We start from the raw sequence: 21341 nt of genomic DNA on the forward strand, positions 1-21341 counted from the left end.
TCCAAAGTTGATGCGCTGGTATGGTTTTAATGAGACAGTGGAGTGCAAGGTACCTAACAAGTGAGATGATAATTGCTGACGTATGTTTGACAGCCACACTCCTCTGATTGATAGTTGATCATCTTCTAGAAATATATTTCTGACTCTTAAATGTGGTGTCTGAACAATTTCTGGGCTTTTTTTTTTCTTTTTTTTAGCAATCAATCTGCCATACCAATAAAAGGAAAAAGTTTTTAACTACCTAATACAAAGTAGAAGAATGGGTGGATGCAGCTAGTTATACAGCCGATACGTTTCCTGTCTTTGTTCTGAAAAACATGCTGGGGTGTTCCTTAAGTCTTGACAGAGCACATATCGATAAATGATTTTTCCTAGTCCTTCAGATCATATATAAAACCAATAGGATTTTCTTTTTACTTGTCAGAACAGATAAAGTAATTAATGTAGAATAGGAACTAGGTCTTCTTACCCTACACCCCCCCTCCCATAGTTTAGTGGTGCAGCACCGTGAGAGAAAATGAACTGGAGGGGAAATCTTAAGCCTACGTCTTCCTTTCTGTGTTTTTTAATTTAAGGAGGATTGTCTTTTTTTTTATAGTTGTCTCGATAGGGCGGGAAATAGGGAGAAAGCTTAAGCACAAGGAATGTATGAAGCCTCCAACCAACTTTCTACATGTCTATTAGAAAACACACAAAGGTTGTTTTTTTTAATTAAGTGCTAAAACACAACTTCATTTGGCTCTTTTAACGTGAACTTTCTGAACTGAAAGGCAACTGAAAGTTACGTAGTCAAAACTGTAACATGTTTCTGTATGGTTTTATGTTATTTTACCTTTTGAGGGATTTCCCTTTCTTCACTTCCAGTAAAAGTCAATTTTCACTTTAAAATCAGAACTAAGATCCTGCAAGTTTGCTTAGAATGATTACGGCAACTTATGTACAGGTGAAACTGCTTTGAGAATATTTCACTTGGGAAGTGGAATGGAAATTGGTGGGAAGCATGCATTGCAGCCTTAATATTTTCCTCAGCATCTGCAATTTACTGGTTATTTTCTGCTAGAAAAGTATTGCTCCGTCAGTTCTCTGTCTATTCACAGATAGTTTGCAAGATTTCAGGATGCTACAGTACGATCTTGTAGAATAAAATACACTATACAGTGGACATGACAGAAAAATACTAGTAGCATTTAACTGTACTTTTACAAAGTTACAGTTAATAGCAGCTGCATAGGAATACTGCAGTTATGGTTATTCTTGGTTTTGAAATCTTGTACATAATTGATACAATATTTATATATTGTTTTTCTCAATTTAATATAACTTAGACTCTACCTTGCAACCATACAGATCATTTCCGGTGGAAGAAAATACAATCTTTTAACTATCAAACTGTTAATCTTACAGTATCATATCATGGAGATTCCTTAGAAAATCCATTTGGTTACAAGCAAAATTCCACGGAAGCTTTTTTTTTTTTTTTTTTGCAATTAGGCAAGTTGTCTGTTCTGACTTTAGGAAGAGTTGCTGATGTTAGTTTTGAAGGTATGGCTGATAAGCAAGTAAATGTAAAGAGTAATATTTAAAGAAGATCAAATTGAGAATTTGTGCTTATCATAGCAGATACGTATTTCATATTTGTGTAACAAATCACAGTAGTTTTGAAAGTACTTAGTATACACGTTGCTTTAAGGTGACTGTGGTATACAACATAAATTGTCCCATCTCATTTAAGTAATAACACACAATTTTCATACTGACATGGGGTTTTTTAATATTTTTCTTTAATAATTACACATAAACCGTGATACCTTACTGCTGAACTTCAGGCCTCCAAAAGCTTCGGATACAATTAAACAGTTGTTTGTAAAATTCTACAAATAAAAATCAACCCCCATTCCCACCACCAAACATCCATGACAAGGTGTAGTACAAGTCCATGAGAACTTGGCAAAGATGACAACGCTCATTTTAATGATTACTTGGTAAAATTCAAAGATAGGGGAGGTACTGTAATTGAGAGCCAAATCACTGTTCCAGTATTTGAATAAGGCAGGGAATAATTTGTGCCATAATGACTGATCTTGAGAGCAAAGTTACACTGAAATTAGATGAGGCTACTAGTAAAATCATAGCTGTGTTAATATGGAAGTTGTGTTTCTTAATTGGTGGCTTAGATGCTCTAAAATGTAGATATACCTTGATTAAAGACGACATTTATTTCTGGGTGCTTAGTGTGGATCACTAGACCTTTCCCCCAAAAAGTAACCCACCGAAAAAAATTTGCAGGAGGCCACATGCTTTCAGACTGCTTTGTATCAACAGAAAGTGGCAGAATGTAGAATGATAATGGGCAGAGACCCTGATAAGCAGTTCACTGGCAAAATTACTGTTATGTTTCCTGCTTATTTTACCCTTGAAACGTGTACTGGCTGTTACCTTCAGTGTGCAAAACAAGCCATGCTCTTGCTTGATAATTTTCAAGGAAGAGTGGAGATGCGTCACTTGGTTGGAAGTGTTTCCATGTATTTGCATATGATGGAAAGCATGGTTTCATCGGTCCCACCTCCTATTGACATTAATCTCAAGTCTCTGTGGAAATATAAAGAGTGGATTTAAACATTTGCATGGCTATCCTGATGGAACAAGTACACACTGTACATACCCATTTATTCTATGCATTTATTATGGAGCCGCTCCTACTACATTGAAACCCCTGGTTTACCAAAGTGCATACATGGTGGGGACAAATGCGTTGTCAGCGCTGTAAATATCCTTTTGTGTACACGGATGTTGCTAATTCAAAAGGCTTAAAATATAATTTGGCGCGTCCAATTTTCGGATTATTTAAAAAATAACTAACTTGGTATAATACTGTATTTTCATCTTGAAAATTCTGTTTAGGTCTCACCACTTTGGACTGGCATGTAAAGCATCACAGGCTCTTCCCGGGGTTTTCTGCTGGACCACCTGCTCAGATTACCTACACCTTACGTACTAATGCCAGTCGCCTGCGGAACACCTCACCCACTGCCTCCTCCTGCGGAGACGGTCTGCGATACTTCCCGCAACATCCCCACCGTTCCTTTGTCAAAGCTGTAGGTGCCTAAGCCTGCAGTTGAATTTTAGGAGGGGAGGGAGCTTTTGGAGGGCCAGCGGCAAAAAGTGTCGCAGCACTTAGCTTAACTGCGTGGTAAAAAGTCTATTAGTCAATCAGGACATGAGGTATTGAAGAACTGTACAGAGAAGGTACAATTTTCATTCACTTTTTTTTTTTTTTAACTGACAAGCATCCTGGTCCCCATAACGGCTATGTGAGATCAGGCATAATCCGTATTAGTGTTATATAGCAGTATAATATAGTATTATATAGCAGTATAGTATAGCATTATATAGTATATAAAGCTCCTCTGCTTTAAAAATGATCGGCTGCTGCAAGCTTGCTTACTTTGATTTGATTTTTCTAATCGCACTCATTTAAAAACTGCTGTGAACATCACTGAGTCATCCCTAACAGTATTGCCTAAGTTCCCTGTGCTAGCCAGGCTGCAAACTACTGCAACCTTAAGCAATTTTCTTCACAAATTTCTTTTCTCCTTTGGGGATAAGAAAAAAAACCAAAAAAACCAAACAAACCAAAACACTGCAACAGTTCTGCTAAACTACCTCTGCTTAACTCAATAACCTGAATATTCCGCAGCTTCCTATGGGCCTCGTTGAAGGCAGCAGAGCTGGAGCAATGGCAGGTTACTTGTTCTCCGTGCCACAGGGCTGTTTGCTTTTTCAAGCTGCAGAAAGCCCCTGCCAATGCTTAGCATCTTGCATCTTCACAGCACTGTAGCAACAGTAAGGAATCAATCCTCAGAACTCCTCTGTGATGCCAATAAAACCCCTCCATTATTCCATTTGCAGCAGGAATAATCCTGGGCACATGTGGCTTGTTTATATGAAGTTATAAAAAGGCAGGGGTAAGATCTGGCTTTGGTGGTGTGTGACAAATATGGCAGGTTATGACATATAAACACATGTTTTAAAAAAACAACTTTCACATATGTTTTTGAGTGTGTGTATATACGTGTGTGTGTGTCTTTACAAAATTGATGGTGATTATATTCTTGTCTCTATGGGTGAGATAAGGAATATTTCCTGCAGAATCTACAGGCGGGTGACTAATGGTAATCTCTCCCCCAGGGAGACAGGACAGAAGGTTTCACCTAGTTTAAGAGGATCAAGATGACAAAGGACTCAAATGATTTTAATCTAGCAGGCCTCTTCTGGGAAAGAGACTTGCTTTCAGTGTAAGAAAACAAAACCACGGGACTAACTATCCTGCCAGGAGCTCTGTGAGGAAGCTGGGGAAGATGACATAGTAAAGTAAGCTTGTGGATCAGCTATTTAATGTGAGTTTATGATTTGATATTTATAGTATATCAATAATGCACTATTAATACGGCATATAAATATTTTAATATATATAAATATTAGAATTTTATTGCTTTAGGTAGGCTACCCCTGGAATGCTTTTGATCCGGCACAGCAGCGCTTTGCTTTGATTTCTCCATTGCCTTGTTGCTGCCTCCCTGCAGCCCTGCTGAGGTGAGCACCGAGCTGCGATGGCTTCACCCTGGCCAAGGACAGCGAGGAACCAGCCCACAACGCACCATACAGTTATGTAAAGGTGTCATTTTGAGCAACCAAACCTCTAGCTCCCTGTTGAATGCTATTTTCATTAGAGAGTGGGAGTTTGCCTGGGGAAAGAGAAAGATCCTGACCGTTGTGTTCTGTCCCCCTAAAACACTCCCTGTAAAGAGCTTCCTGTCATTCAGGAAATCCCATGCACTTGAAACTTCCACTGTAGATTATAAGACTTAATTATACTCAACTAAATCAAGAGATATAAATGTTAAAAAGCAATCCACTTTTTGACGCATAAAAAAATAAATAAATTCTTCAATGCTGAGTTAAAAAACTGTACTTATGAGGGAGGATGAAGAACCCCTTCCCACCCATGAAACTCAATCTGGGTTATCCATAATTTCTAGTTAGGCAGCAAAAGGAACAAAAAGGACCCTCCACGTTGTCAAATCAAGTTTCCCATTCCCATAGGTAGCATGTCATATAACCTCCTTCAGAAATGTATCAAGTACTGCTTTAAGGAGAAAAAACAAGCTCCCTTTAATCTTGCACTATCCTAATTTGAAGGCTGTCGCATGACAAAGTTGTTCTAATGATTAAGAACCCTGTAATTTACAGCCTGAATGTGTTCCTGAGCAGTATAATCCAGTATAGTCCTTCGGTTTAACGTTCCTCTTCTGGCTGGTGTTGACCCCTCTCCAACCAGAGCGCCATTCAACACTTGTTTTGCTCACACCAAGTCGTGTCCATCACCCTGCCTGTAAACCTTTTGGTCCCAGTTATCCTGAAAATCAGGGCTGGTCCTTGCTCCAATCTGTGCTCTCCCTTGCATGCGATTTCACTAGCCATGAAGGAGGGACAGGTCCCTACCTCACAGCGTGAGGAAAGCTGCTGATGTGCTATATAGGTGCTGAGGCCACAGCTAATCATAGAATCGTTTAGGTTGGAAAAGACCTTTAGGATCATCAAGTTCAACCATTAACCTAACACTGCCAAGTCCACCACTAAACCATGTCCCTAAGCACCATATCCACACCTCTTTTAAATACCTCCAGGGATGGGGACTCAACCACTTCCCTGGGCAGCCTGTTCCAGCGCTTGACAACCCTTTCAGTGAAGAAATTTTTCCTAATATCCAATCTAAACCTCCCCTGGTGTGACTTGAGGCCGTTCTCGTCCTATCACCTGTTACCTGGGAGAAGAGACCAACCCCCACCTCACTACACCCTCCTTTCAGGTAGTTGTAGAGAGCGATAAGGTCTCCCCTCAGCCTCCTTTTCTCCAGGCTAAACAACCCCAGCTCCCTCAGCCGCTCCTTGTAAGAGTTGTGCTCCAGACCCCTCACCAGCTTCACTGCCCTTCTCTGGACACACTCCAGTACCTCAATATCTTTCTTGTAGTGAGAGGCCCAAAACTGGACGCAGTATTTGAGGTGCGGCCTCACCAGTGACGAATACAGGGGATGACCACTTCCTTAGTCCTGCTCACCACATTATTCCTGATGCAAGCCAGGATGCTACTGGGCAAATGGCACACTAAATCTGTCTCTACCCTCAAGGTGATAAAACGTGATGGTGTTGTGCATCCCATCACCACTTAGTACCTGCAGCCGAGAAGCCGTGCCTGCTCAGGCAACTGCTCTACACTACATTTTCCTCTTAAAAGCCATGTGGTGTTGAGACCCAGAAAGCCCTTTCTGGTCACAAACACCCTGAGAGGAGCCCGCTGCACTATCTATCTTCAATGCAAATGTCTTCACATAACTTAAAAGTCCTGAGAAAATAAACTAAGTCATTTTCTTTCCCGTTTCCAGCAGTGATCAGTGCCAATCAGACGTGGGGAAAAAAAGCCAGTTTTGGTGACTCCAGCTCTGTTTTTCCCTAGCAGCCTGCCTTTATGGCAGAGATGCTGCTCCCTGCTTCCCTGGTTAGGAGGCCATTGGTAAATCCTTCCCAAGGTTTACGTGGCTCAGAGTGTCACTGCTTCCCAGAAGGCCATTTACACACTGCTTCCTTTCAGCACAAGTTGCACTTCATTACAAAACGTTTACCCTTTTTTTCCCCCAATTATTATTTTAAAGGTGTATTACTGGCAAGACTTTTTGCCACAAAATATATTGACGTACCCTCAAGTTTAATATCTTGTGACTTCTTCCATCTGCAGACTCAGATAGATTGCCTGTAGGCTCTTCACATTAAGCAGCATCTAAAGAAGACTTTGATCCAGAGTGAGAAGTTTGAGCGAGCCACCAGCAGCCGTGCCTGCCAGTTCACATGGCTCTGCCCATTTCCCCTGCGGGGCATTTTGAAGGGACAGCTGAGCAGGACCGGGCATCACCTTGGTCCGTTCTGGACCTTCGCTCTGCTTTAAAGTCATCACTGTGCAGTTACCTACTTTGATTTGCCATATTAGAGCTAGATGTCATGTGCTCCACCTCCTAAATTCCCTCTCAAGGTACTCATAAAAGTCAACCAAAGCGGTAGACAAGTGTCTACCACAGGACAAGAGGCACAAACTTGAACATAGGAAATTCCACCTAAATGTGAGGAGGAACTTCTTTACTTTGAGGGTGGCAGAGCACTGGCACAGGCTGCCCAGAGAGGTGGTGGAGTCTCCATCTCTGGAGACATTCAAAACCCGCCTGGACACGTTCCTGTGTAATCTGCTCTAGGTGAGCCTGCTCTGGCAGGGGGGTTGGACTAGATGATCTCCAGAGGTCCCTTCCAACCCCTACCATTCTGTGATTCTGTCTGTCACAAAACCTCTGCAGAAAAAGGTTGAAACTACAGATTTGTTTTCACAGATGACTGAAGAATCGTTATTAAGTCTTGTCCCAACAGTTACCTCCTGACTTCAAAGCAAATTGGTTTTGTCAGCAGAAACTGGTAAGTTTCGTTTCGTTTGGTGCAACCATAAATTGTGATAATGACACAGACTGATTAAAAAACCCCAATTGTCTAGACTCATTCTAGTTTAGACATGCTTTGTAAGGAATGAAGAATATAAAAATTAAAGAGAGAATGAAACTGAATAAAGCATTTCAATTGACTTTGTGAACGGGAGGAATACAAAAAATAATTTAGAAGGAAATGCATTAATTATTCAAAACAAAATCCACTTAAAACTATACTGAATGGGGATAACATTATCATTTCTTCACTTGCTGCACTGTGAAAGACTAAGGAAAGCTTCATATTGCAATACCTGGGTGACAGTTGAGGGGAAAAAAGTGTGTTTTTCTCCTGCAGCTATGTGCATTTGCAATGCTATTTACGCTTCATCTGTTTCACATGGGTAGCCAATCAATATTTTTCACTACTGCTTTCCTGAGTCTTTCACAATGCAGCAAGTAAAGAAACGATAACGTTATCCCCGTCACCAGTAAAACTGGTAAGAACTGGCAGCAGTTAGACACAGCGTTTAGTACTTAGAAACAATCTTAATTTAAAAAAAAGAACAAACTCTTTTAAGAAGACCTGACAAGTTCTTCCTATAACAAGTGTACATAATTACTATTAAGATACATAGATGACTACCTGAAATTTTTTAAAACTCATGTTATGAAGTCTGAATAATTGCAGTATACTTGCTACAAGAAGTTTTCCTCCCTCTGATCTCTCACAACCTGGGTCTTTCATAGAGGCTGTGGATTTGTTCAATAATTGATTTTTCCTAAGTCATGATGTCTTTGAGGAATTTCATACAGGGAAGAGAAAAATAAACAAACACAACTCCAGTCTGGCGCTCTCCTTCTCCAGAATCCTGCTACTAGGGTAAAGTCTGGAAAGTCCACTCTTATTGTTTTTTATATTGGCTTGTATTTTTCTATGAAACCCTTTGATATTTGGGCTCAAAACTTTTTTTTTTTTCCCAAACCCATTCTCCTTCTCAGAATCCCTACAACTGAAAACGAGACATTTACATATATAAAATCAGCCCACTTACAGGCACCTACATGGTGAAACACCTGTCTTTATGCCTTCTAGGGAATACTGCACTTTAGAAAAGTCAGTTCTATGAAGTTTAAAAGACTAGTGATTAAAACGACAGATATGAATAAAGTCATTTGGCAGACAGATTATTTGCTGGCTCTGTTTATTATTTCTCACCAACACTAAAAAACTAACATTCAAAGACTTCATGCACTAACCACGCGTTATTTTGTGTGCTCTTTGAGGAGTAACAGCTCAACATGTATCGAAGACTAACATTTCCTTGGAAACTTGGTAAGGATTACGCTACAAAAATCTTTGCACGTTATGACTAGATGTCATGCTGTGCAGTTATGCTGCTCGCTACTTGACAAATATCACAGTGACGTGAATGGTTACTCAGACCATCGTACCAAAAAGAACGGCTGTAGGAAAGTTGCTGCTTTGCTTATCGTTACAGATTAACAAGACTCCGACTTGAACCTGTAATTGTTTATTTAGGTAATAGTCTACTTCTCCCTTCCTGGAGCTTATGGTTACTCAATAATGGAATTTTACTGATTCACAGAAAATTTTAGAGTATAGATATCACACCACCTTTAGCCTCATTTATAATAGTGTGTGTTTTAGAGGAAGAAAGATATGTTTCTTTAGCCAGCTGGCAGAGTTAATACCAATAGGAAATACTCTGGATTTCTTCTCAGGGAAAATGTGACTCTGCTGGTATACTTAGAAACCGCTCTGGAATTCACACAAAAAAGCCCTGCCCAGAGTTAGCAATAATATACTGGACTAGGAAATCTAAAGACAAATCAAAGCTACATAAAAGCACATACACATTAATCTGTACCCATTACTACATTGACAGTAAGTGTCTCAAGACAAGAATTCATTTTATTCAGAGTCTCTGCTGCAGTAGCTTTTAACATCTGCATCACCAGGGACCACCAGCTTCTAATGAAAAGGCTGTGAAAAAAGTAACTAAGAAAAACCATCATACTGACAGCTGGCTTCAAAACATCACCATACAGCAGTCTGCACCTTCACCAGAAAATGTCAGGAATACACAAGTCAAAAAAGGTTGAGGATCTCTCTGACTTACCACAATGGCATTCTTGTTGATAAAATGCTATTAAAAATAGAAAAAGTAACTCAACCTACTAAAAAAGAAATAAGCTTTTTACAGATTTTAAGTGTTCTGCGCTCACTTTACACAGATACATTTACCAAAGCTTTCAACTAACTGAACCACTAACTAATTTTGCTAGCCTTTGATTAGGTATCATATATTTAAGGGCTGAACTGAAATCAAAGAATCATTTGTGTTGGGAGGGACCTTAAAAGGTCATCTAGTCCAGCCCTGCTGCGATGAGCAGGGACATCTTCAACTAGATCAGGTTGCTCAGAGCCCCGTCTAACCTGATCTTGAATGTTTCCAGGGATGGGGCACTTACCACTTCTCTGAGCAACCTGTTCCAGTGTTTCACCACCCTCATAATAAAAAAATTCTTCCTTATATCTAGCCTAAATCTACCCTCTTTTAGCGTAAAACCATTACCCCTTCTATCGCAACAGACCCTGCTAAAAATTTGTCCCCATCTTTCCTGTAGGCCCCCTTTAAGTGCTGAAAAGCCACAATAAGGTCTCCCCAGAGCGTTCTCTTCTCCAGGCTGAAATCTGTTCCTGCAAGAAAATGCAAGTTCCATTTTGGTCCTTCTACAGAATATAAGACACCGGGGCCAGAATTTTCCTAACAGCTGCCAAGAAAACTGTTTGCTTAGAGAGAATTTTACTCTAAGTAGATATATGGTAAAATTTGAAGGGACTTTAATTAGTTTGCAAAAAGGCCTCTGTACTATTTTAATGATCTAACAACTTGCTGGATGCAGCTACATCTCTCGTATGTCTCCCACGGTATCTGGTGTGACTAATCAGGTGGAGGCTGCTATCAGAAAAGACTACTGCAGGAGCCTAATGGTGAACTCCAGCTTCACACATATATTTGAGGAAAAAGATAAAGCTGATTTTCATTGGTTTTGGAAGAAAGCATCTGTTTTGTTTTAGTTCTGTTCTTGTAATCAAGACTACAAGCAAACAAAGAGCAAAGACAAAAAAATCACTTGTTGGTAGGCTTCCCCTTTTTTTTTTGTTCTATTGTCTGGCAGGTACCAGAGGACCATGAGGGAAAACATCGAGTTTATTTCTTTCACCTGACATTCAAGCTAACTTGTGGGTAGTTCCAACTACACGGTTGTAATGCAAAGCCAAGATCTGGCAAAGGAATAGTCAGCCTATGTCCTGACACTCACACGTCACCTCCAAGTCAATGGGACTATGGATGCTTTTGCATCCACAATGTACATCAGTGACATGCCATTCAGTGGAACAATACCATTCACACCAGCTCAGTGCTGGTGCCCTTTTCTAGTGGGTGATCTTTTACTGAGCCATTTAAGAGGCCAAATTTCAGTAAAGCCATTTCCTATTTTCACCACTCACTCGCTTACCTGTAAAACCTGCTCACCAGAACCTCGCTGGTGAATCCCATTCCTCCCCAAAACTGGAGACAGCTATCAGTCACTTCACGGGCCAGACGACCTGCCTTTAGCTTAGCCATGGAAGCGAATTTTGTCACATCGTTGCCTTCCACATACAGAGCTAAAAAAAAAAAAAAAAGGAATAAAAAAGCACAGTTATACACACACAGTCACTGATGACAGCCTACCTCTCTGGCAATCACCTCCCCATGTTCCTTTAGCCCGACAACGTTCTTTGCATGAAGAGAAGCACATCTGGGAAGGCAGATGTGGGAGCTCACCAACGGTGCGGTACAGCAGCGAGCGAAGCAGCTCCACCTCGGTGGCCAGCTCGGCCAGGTGGAAGTGCACGGCTTGGTTGTGCAGGACGGACTGGTCAAACACTTTCCGCTGGCGAGTGTAGTCAATAGTTTCTTGTATTACAGTTTCCAGCTGTGTCAGGACTTGAAGAAGCAAAGCACAGAACAAGACATCATTTTAGCCAGATCTGTTTTTCTTGTCTTTTTTTTCACATTGTACAAACAATACATTAAGTTTCCTAAACTAAATTATTCTATAGGCTCAGTTTAGGGTGCGGTTTCAGTTCTGCAAAAGGTCTGGTATTTCCTTGTACCTTGAAGACCTCTTTATCCCTACTTCACCTGAGCCCCAAACTGCCAAAATTTAAAGGAGAGTGAAGGGGGGTGGTGAGGAGGGAAGGAAAGTCAGAGAGAGCAGCATGTAATGACAAGTATTTACACTTTATCCTTAATGCCTCACGTGGGGCCTCAGCAAAATCTTCTGCTCCTCCGTATTACCCGTGTCCTGAAGGTCTGCTACAATCCCGAAAGAAAATCTGAAGGCAGTGTGTTCGCTGAGCAATGCTGTAGAAATGTAAATTCAAGGAAGCTTTCAGAGAGAAGGCAGAAACCTATTCAGAGATCAAGGAACACAACAGACTGCTTACTGCGTCTGCATTCTGTGATCAGATCCCAGTATAGAACGGAAGGGAAAAACATTAAGATTCACAGCCACTTTTAGTAAATGCTAAACAGTGCTTCTAATGGAAACAGAATCAAAACAGGATATTGCCGGAAGACAGGTGAGAGAGATGGCACACGCTGCTTTAAAGCAAGAGAACTAGTCTGCTGCTGCTTTTTGAGCAAACTTAGAGGTACCCTGTTTTAAACTAGAAAAGGGGAAAGTTTCTTTTCCAAGGCAAACCAGCCTTGAAGTGAAGGGCTAGGCTATCAGTCTCTTGCAGCTTAGCAAGACAATGATAATTATAACAGCAGGTGCTGAATTTGTGGAAAATTTTGTTTGGCAAATGTGGACCCATGTCACTATGGCAAGCAGTAGGGAGAGGGAGAGAGTTCACAAACCCATCTGTATGAGAAGGGACATGTATTTTCTTTTCAAAATATGCATTCCACATCCATTCACATTTAGAATCTCAAACAAGAAACTCTGAATCTGAAATGCAAAATACAACCAAGCTCTGGACTACTACAAAATCCCTTTTCCCACCTGCCAGTTACTCACATGACAGTTCCTTATAGGAGCCTGGTGTGCTTCCATATTCCTTTTTGCATTGCTTTCAAGATCATCTCTAGTTAAACTTCATCCCTATACTGCTCTCATACGCAGGCTCTGCACCCCACCGATTGCCCCCTGCCATGATCATTCACCAGCTCTTCCACAGAGCGCTGTTTTTCACATGGTGATCAGCTTTTCTCATTCCTTAAATATTTTCGCCTTCTTTCTCAAATGACTAGCCTCGATGCTTATTTTTCAAAAGAGCATATACATTAATGTCCTCATTTCTTCTGTGTTAATACACTAGGCTGCCACCCTAATGCTGGTTTTCTGGACAGGAAAACAAATTGCTTTATAGATATAGACCTTTAAAGGTCCCTTCCAACCCAAAGCATTCTGAGGTGGTATTTAGAGCTATGAATTTAGCTCTAACACGACAAAGCTTCGCTGTGCAGCAAACAGCAAGAAAACGCAGCATGTTGTGCATATCACGACTGCCAACAGCCTTGTACAACATAACAGCACACAATACTTTGCCAGTCATAAAAGTACAGAAAAATGCCATTCTTAACAGAGAAACTCATTTTCTCGCAGAATTTTTCCCCCCCCCCCCCTATATATTTGTTTCCCCTTTAGTCATACAACGTTCTCAAACTCGGCCCCGCGGGTTATAACTGACAGCACATGCGGGAAACGTGACTCCAGGGCAGCCTAAGGAACGCATGGTCTACCGCACAGCTGAGCATTGTGAAAGCACTTGAAGTTGCCAGATGCAGAATAATCTTTTCCTCGTACCTCCATCCAACTTTTATTTTTCCACTTGAAACTTCTGCTTACTGTAAACACATTTTGCCTCGCTATGTCTCCTCTCAAAAAAAGAAAAAAAAAGGGGGAAATTAATATATTTTTCTTAGGCTGTGGCTGATCACTCTCTAGTGAGATGTACAGTGAGCTCCAAGCCAAAAGTCTGTCCCTTAAGGACATGCATTGCCCATGTAAGTGGTTCTGTCATGCTGCTTACTGGCCATGACTCAATGGTGCTCATAAAACTGAGACTACAGGAGCAGACAGAATTCCTTAGAAAAGTGCCATTCTGCTCTCTCACACACACTGAACTCCTTCTTTGCCTCCAAGTTAAGCAATTCACAAAATAACTGTTTGCTTTCTTGCCATAGCAACATTCGTTTCCTGTGATCAGTGCGACAGGTCCACAAACGGACGGTGTTTACCGAGTGTCACAATATGGGAGGGAGACGTGGCAGCTCTTCTCTTTCAATGAAGGAAGAAACGGAGCGACTTTTACCGCTGTGTTTGGTAACATGTCACTCGGAGGAAAAGACCACACCTGTTACCAAATTTTGCAATTCCAGGAAATTAGTTTTCCATTTATGTTTTAAATCTGTTTGACCGAAAATTCATTTTAAAAGGGGTAATATAAAAAAAAAAAAAAGGTGAAGGAAGGAAGGAAATTCCCCACACGTTCTGAAATCTAGCCACAAAGAAGATAATTAATAAACAAATGGAAGGCTGGAGCGTGTGATACTTGATACTAAAAATACATAAAAACAAAACAAAACCCCCCAAACACAACAAAACAAAATAATGCTCAAAAAGGAAAGAAAGAAAAGAATAGCAGTCAACTGCTTCTTCCAAGTTTTAGGAAGCAGTGAAAGTGAGGATGCCAGGACTGGTCCCTAAAGTGTTTAAGAGCAGACTGATGATTTTCAATGTCACATGAATAGTCATGAACTGGGAAGGAAGAGAAATGTCCTTCTGAGGGCCAGAAGTGAGGACTAGGATTACACATGCAGACCTCATCACAAACCTACTGAAGGCACGTACGTAGTTTTGCATATCTGAGCCTTCAGCAGAACACTTGTGGTTGAACGTATATGAAACCATTTGCAGGACTGGAAGTTAACAGCTAGATGTCGTGGTGTAACAAACCACATCCATCAAGCACCTGGCTCCCTTCTGAACATCGGTTTCTCTTTTCCCTGGTTTACCACAACTGGTTACCTCCAAAGTTTGCAACTTGGCTCAAACCATGGGTCTTGTCCCTGGTCCCAGTGCTTTCATGCATTTTATATCGGACAGTGGATAAAAGCAAAACCAGGTATAACACGCTGGCCACCGCGCTGCAGGAGGCAGCTCCCTCTCCCTTGGCGAGCTCCAAGGCTCTTCCTCCTTGATGGCCCCTGCTGGCCATGACGGGGGGGAGCGAAGATGCCCTTCCCAGTCCACTCACTCAGGGCGAGGGTTCTCCTGCTCCCGCTGTGTTGTTCCAGGCAAAAAGAAGAATTGAAACCTGGTGTCCCACTTCCCGTCAGAGCACGGTGACTGCTGGGCAGTTGTGCAAGGCTGGACAGTACCAAGCTGCCAGTGGTTTTAACAGGAGTGATCTAACCTGTTTTGTGTTTTGTGTTGTCATTGTGTTTTGATGCTGTCAGCGCGCGTCACTTTTGCCTGCGGCATGACTAATACCACGGGCTGCTCTGCTGCCTGGGGAGTATCACTGCAACCCAGCGTTTCCGACTCTTTTGTTTAACTCAGACTTCAAACTGAGCATAAAAATGCACAATGCACATCCTTGCAGCCCGTGAATGCCTCGATTGAAGCAGGGCCAGCAGCAGGACTGTGCCTCCTCCTTGCCCGAGTCTGCAGTGGCAGCCCTTGCAGGCCTAACCTCCTCTTCTTTGCTAAAACTACTCTCACATTTACTATTTTTCTCAGGCTGAACTAGGAATTTTGGCCAAAACCAAAGATTTTTTTAAAGCATCTGAACTCTAAAATACTTGGTCTGGGATCAACCCACAAAAGGGAGTGATTTTTTTTATTTGGTCACTGAATCAGAAAATCACTTCTTAAGAGTTCCCAATTCCCCAGCCACACACAGACAGTGACAGACAGGGTATGGGCAGGAGCACGAATATGGTGAGATTATTTATACAACCGTGAAATTTAAAGAGGACCAATCTTCTTACAGTAAAACACATTATATTTAGGTTGAAAAAGCAAACACTGTGGGGTGTGAGGGAAGGTTGGGAGAAAATGGACAATCCGGACTTGGATCTGGTAACCTGGAATATCGAGAATCCATATAACTCAAATATGCGGATTCGAGTACAGCCTGAGTTCATAGTAACAGGAACTCCGTGACAGTGTAATTTCAGGGGAAGGCATTTGGTGTAGTACCACTTATGAGGTAAAACAGATCCAGAGAACAAAGCTCTTACATCCTGTAAGAGCCTCTTCTTTCCACAGCCACTAAGTTAGTTTTCTAAAATCCAGGATAAACATCCTAGCTTATTGTACTAAAGGAAAAGTCACTGTCCTTCTATTTCATGCCAGTATTTTGATAGCCTTTGTACTGTATTTGGGGCAGACATAACATGATGCCATACTTTCTTATCAGCAGAAGAAAAAGAAATAAGGCAAACCCAGCCCCTGTGACGCCTCACAAAATATTTTCTATTTCAAGTTTTCGTGCAGAAAGGGAAGGTTGTCTGTATCCAGGCTATGACAGATTTCAAAAACAGATTGTAAGAGGTCATTGCAACTTACAATGAAAGGAAAGTTATGTTAGTCATGCGAAGGGTGACCCTTGTGTCCCTGCCCAGCCCCAGAGCACAGACGACGACTTACCAGTGGCTACTCCCCACAGCCGCTCTTCTTGGAATTGCAACATCTGATACGTAAAACCCTTTCCTTCCTCACCGATGAGGTTTTTGCTGGGGACCCTTACGTCTTCAAAGAAGATCTGAGCTGTGTCCGATGACCTCATGCCCAGTTTGTCTATCTTTTTAGCGACATGAATGCCTGAAGAAAAAGGGGTATTAGAAAGGCCACAAAAAATTGGAGCACTACGTATAAGTACAGCATTTTAAGAAAGCAAAGTTTGCAGATATGTCAAGACTACGGCGAAACCTACGTTTAGGTAAAACATAACGGTATTCTGGAATTTAAGAGTGAGATGGCCCACATCCTATTTTTAAGAGTTTTTCCATTTTATTTAATTAGCAAATCGGAAACCGCAACTGTAAAGGTCCCACTTTTCATTATGTCCCCAAATCGTAATTACTTACTAGTTGTAATGATCTTACTTCATCCACCTCTTGAAACAATGCAATATTTTTTTGCTTATGTTTGATTTGTAGTGCACTGTAATAAAATTCTGGAATTCAATTTAGCAGTATTTGCTGAGTGCCTGCACAGCTATCAAACAGTAGAGAAATATTTAATAACGACAAAACCAGAGCTATGTTTTAAGCTGCAACTAGAGAATTTCTCCTCCTGAAAATCCTCTTCCTTTCCTCTCTTCCACATTTATCCTCCCTTTTCTAGCCTATCCTGTAGAAGACAGAGTTTTTAATCACACCACACCGCTTTTTCCTAATAATAAAAAGTTAGACTCAAGTTCATAACTGTTACAAACATCCAACAATTCCATATCAGTTCCAAATTTTGTTAAAACTATGTATTTTATGATGTCCTGTAAAATACTGTTTAGTTCATCTAAGCAGTCACAGAAGGGTTCATAACGGTTGCAATTCATTCCTCTGAGTTTTCGTGTGGACATGCTTGTGAAGAGGGTTTGCTTCCCCACAGACCTCCCTACACAGCACTGACTCTGCCCCCACGTGCAATGGTCTGTTGGAGATGAACCCGGTTTCTTCAGGTTTGGCCACATAAGGCTTCCGCTACCTAGTCACACCAGGTAGGACTCTTTCCTCTTTGTTTTTTTCCTAGCTACAATTTCTCTCTTGCTATTGTTCAGATGCAAGCGTGGCTTACCACTGTGCCATCGGAGTTTAACAGACACCCACTAACTTCTTGTGGCAAATCACTTGTCTTCAGTTATTACCTCCTTGTTGCTCTGGAGCTAATGCAAATATTTGGGCTGGAAGTCAAGAATGTTTCAGAGGTAAAATGAGGCCAACAACCAGGTATGAGAATTTGTGCGAGACACACTGACTACATGTGTCAAGTCAATATATGTAGAAAAACAGTCCTTCAAATCAGCATATGTCTTTGCAGAAAACCAAACATTTTACTACCCACATACATGGTATTCTAACCAGTTTTGTGATGAGGAGGTATTCTGGTAATATTTTCTTCTTCATTCTATTTTTTTTCCCCCCAGTCCTCTACTACTCTCTAATGTGGCTCGGTAGGAGTTGGTCACCGCACAGATTGTTGTGGTCCCTCTCTGTACTTGTTTGTACCTTGCTATCCTTCACGGCTTTCAGTGAACATTTCTTTCTGAACTAATATAGACATCTCAACTTCTACTGACAGGAGGCCTTCAGCCATGTGAAAATTACTTTTGTTTTGCAGGCAGAAGAAGTTGGCAGTCGTTTCCTTCAAATTCACTCTCTCTGGCTGCACTGAATAAGGTTATGGAAAGTTTCATCTCTCTGCAGAGATGAAATACTGACACTATTTCCAAATGCCAAGACTGGTCTCAGAATAAGGTCCACATAGACTTCCACACCTTCCACTCAAAATTCTTCTCCACCAGCCAATCTATAAACAGATTATGTGTTAGGAATACTTGCTTTGATATGTGTTCAATGCAAGAAGAAAATCAGGACAGCTGGATAAAAATTTTTGACTCTTGGATTGAAAATTATCCAGCAATTTGCACCCAGTCATTCCAAAAAAGCATTTGTGGTTTGTTTCTGTATTAAAATCAGAGCTAAACAAACACACACTGGATGATTTACAAGCCCAAATGATTTCTGGAACATCTTTTTCTGTTGGAATATTACCACTTGGTTTCTTTGAGAGTCTCAGAGATCATGTCTTCAGTCTACTTCCAGCTGGTTTTATGCAATCCCTTATGCTCCTCACCCATGTGATGATGCACTTACTGCTCTTACTAGTGGGTGGTTTACTAAGGACTCTGCTGGAAAAAGTATAACTGCTGCCAATTCTTTATATTGCTAAATCAATCATGTTGTGTACTTCCACAGATGCACATACAACAACAACTATTCACGGAAGCTCTTACAGGTCTGGCTAGAGGAGCTAAACGTGTTAATGATTTCTATCCATACTTCTTCCAGATTGGGTTGTGTGTTCAAGTTTCCTGAATCCAGCGGCACCCCCTCTTTGTTGTGCCTTACCAGTTTCACTTCCTCTTAGATTAATTCACGTTTCTCATTCAGGAGGCCAAAGTGCATCAGCCTCCTGTTGCTAGCACACACTTTACGTTTTCTCTTTTTTTAAGACAATGATACATAATCATCTCATTTGCTACGATATGGGCATCAAAATCTTCCTTTACTTAGTTTAATTATCTTCATTCTCTTCATAAGGGGTACGATATACTAAAAATTACCAGCAGCAGTAGAAATCATCTGCCCAGATAACTCCTGGAGCTTGTCTGTATTAAATAAATCACAAGCCCTCCAATAACACACAAATCGCAATCTAGTAAGGCCAAGTGCCTGACTTACTAAAATGACTCTGTTAGGACTCGTTTGTGCTACTTGCACCAGTATCACTGAGATGGATTGCTATACCTCTTCCTGGGCAGTTCTTTCCAGGCATCTGTGATTTTTCATTTTTTCCCACTCCTCCAGCCTTCTGACAATCTCTTTTATTTCCTATATTCTATCTTGAGAGAAAGGCAGTCGCTCTCTCCTGACACCATTTAGTGCCATTACAAATGGAAAGAGGCACATTTTAAATTGCAACCTGTGAAACCTGCTCTTTCCCCTTTCCTGGATGCTCTTCTCTTTATTATCTCCTCCTTGCAATCTACCCTAGCACTACCTGGGGACTCAGAAGACAAACCAGCACACAAATAGTTACCAGATTAGGGCTGCAAGCCATTTGTCTATGTGTCTTACACCCAGACATTTTACGACTTGTTAGATTCTCTTTCATCATATGAGAAATGTGGCTTTTTCTTTTTTTTTTTTTTTAAGACATTGTTAGTATGAGGAGTATTCACCTAATTTGGATATCTGCTGTGAAACCACACTGACGTTATCCAAAATCCCTTTATAAGAAATGCATTCTGCAGCGTCTGTCAAATCTAAACCATCATTTGCTTCACCCCAGAATAGACACTGCACACACCTAAAATTAGAAGAAGCAAATCCTACTTCATATTTCCAATAAACTACAAGTTGTTGAAGTTAGCAATTTGCTTTCAGACTTGGAACTTTTTTTTTTCCTTATCACCACATGATACAAGTATGAAACAAGATTTTTCTGTTTTTTAAGATTTTTAAAGATTTTTCTTAATTAAGAAAGAAAATCTTAATTAAGATTAATCTTAATTTTTTAAGATTTTTCTGAAAAATGCTGGACTAGTCTCCCATGTCCTGGGAGCAATGAAGGAGTTACTGCTCCGCCATGGATCCCTTCCTTACCTTGCCATATAGGCTGGTCACTGCAGCAGTTAGTCAGACATAACACACTCATTCTCAAGCTTTGACACACATACATCTACGGACGCTGGATAGTGCATCATTCAGTGATGTCCTCCAGACACTTCCTGTACAGTCTTGGTCTGCTGCCCTCCAAGAAGCACAATCTTTGGCAGACAGACATCCTTAGGATGTAGCAAAACAGCTGGAGCTTCCTCCTCACATCTGTGTCAATGGCAGCCTTTTTCGTACTTTTTGCCTTCTTGAAAAATCTCATTTCTGATATGACCCACCCACCAAGCACAATGAACCGTCTTAATACTTCATTTCAGAAGGTCACCAGTCTTGGTACTGTGACCCTTTTGGAGGCCAATGTCTGTATCACACAGAAGAATGAAAGCATATACACTTTGAGAAGTGCAATTTTTGTTTCTAGGAAGACTTCCACACTTCTGCAGATCAGCTGCAGGTGACTCAGGCAATTTTTCTACTCAAAATCTATTTACTGCAGGTAAGGAAGGTCTGTGTATAGGCTATGTGACCTAACAGCACCACCCTTAAAGCTACAATGACTCACATGTCTTTTTGGAATAAACAAAGTAGCTGAAAACCTCCAAGTCAATTTCTGTATATTTGATCTGCCTCTAACAGTGGGTTGGCTGCTTTGATGTTTTTGGAAAACTGATCTCAGAGTAGTAGTATTGCATTTGTGCTCTGACTCTTTCATGAAAAATCAGGAGGACAGCTTCATGCAGGTGACTGGTAAGTGAGTTTACCTGGAAATTCAGGGAGATTCTGGCTCTGAGTTACATGTTTGCTCATCAATCAATAAGGATAAAGTCAACAACTAGTGAAGCAGCCCAGCTCCGTCTTCCCTGAGCTCCCATTCCAAGCCTGCCTTCCATGAGCAGACGTTGTAGAAACTCACAACCCACTCAGAACTTGCTTAATTCCCGAGGCAATTCACTTCCTTGCTTGACCTACTGCACGCTGAAATTCACTTAACAAGACATTCCCTTAAGTACTGTCATCACCCTCTTTTGCAGAATTACAGACCTGGGTTTTGTTCTCAGTCTGAGAACATATGGACCTGCACTTCACTGCCGTGGGGATGTCCCTACGTGGGAAATACTGGTAATGACATATGTTTGGTATGTAAAATACTCTGAATTGAATAAACAAAAATGTCATAGGTTTTAATACTTTATATTAATATATAAATATATTAATATACAAGATTATATAGTGAATATATATTATGTAATTTAAACATGTTAACTATATTAAACGTTATTAAATAAATAAATTGATATATTACATAATTTTTTAAATACTAAAATGAA

The 21341-nt window shown here is 40.8% G+C and overlaps 1 protein-coding gene across 1 annotated transcript in view; it reads right to left on the bottom strand.

Moving 5' to 3' along the window:
* Positions 1–1745: 1745 nt before the first annotated feature.
* LOC128905184 (probable acyl-CoA dehydrogenase 6) overlaps positions 1746–21341 on the bottom strand; it is a 92454-nt gene continuing 72858 nt past the window's right edge. Inside the window, exons 6-9 of the mRNA XM_054190849.1 lie at positions 16262–16435; positions 11383–11544; positions 11072–11222; positions 1746–2589 (exon numbers count right to left, since the gene is read on the bottom strand). Of these exons, the coding sequence (XP_054046824.1) occupies positions 2499–2589; positions 11072–11222; positions 11383–11544; positions 16262–16435 (578 nt within the window). The 3' untranslated portion in view covers positions 1746–2498. The remainder of the gene's footprint in view (positions 2590–11071; positions 11223–11382; positions 11545–16261; positions 16436–21341) is intronic.

The sequence above is a fragment of the Rissa tridactyla genome, chromosome 2, assembly GCF_028500815.1.
Source record: "Rissa tridactyla isolate bRisTri1 chromosome 2, bRisTri1.patW.cur.20221130, whole genome shotgun sequence".
Classification (NCBI taxonomy): domain Eukaryota; kingdom Metazoa; phylum Chordata; class Aves; order Charadriiformes; family Laridae; genus Rissa; species Rissa tridactyla.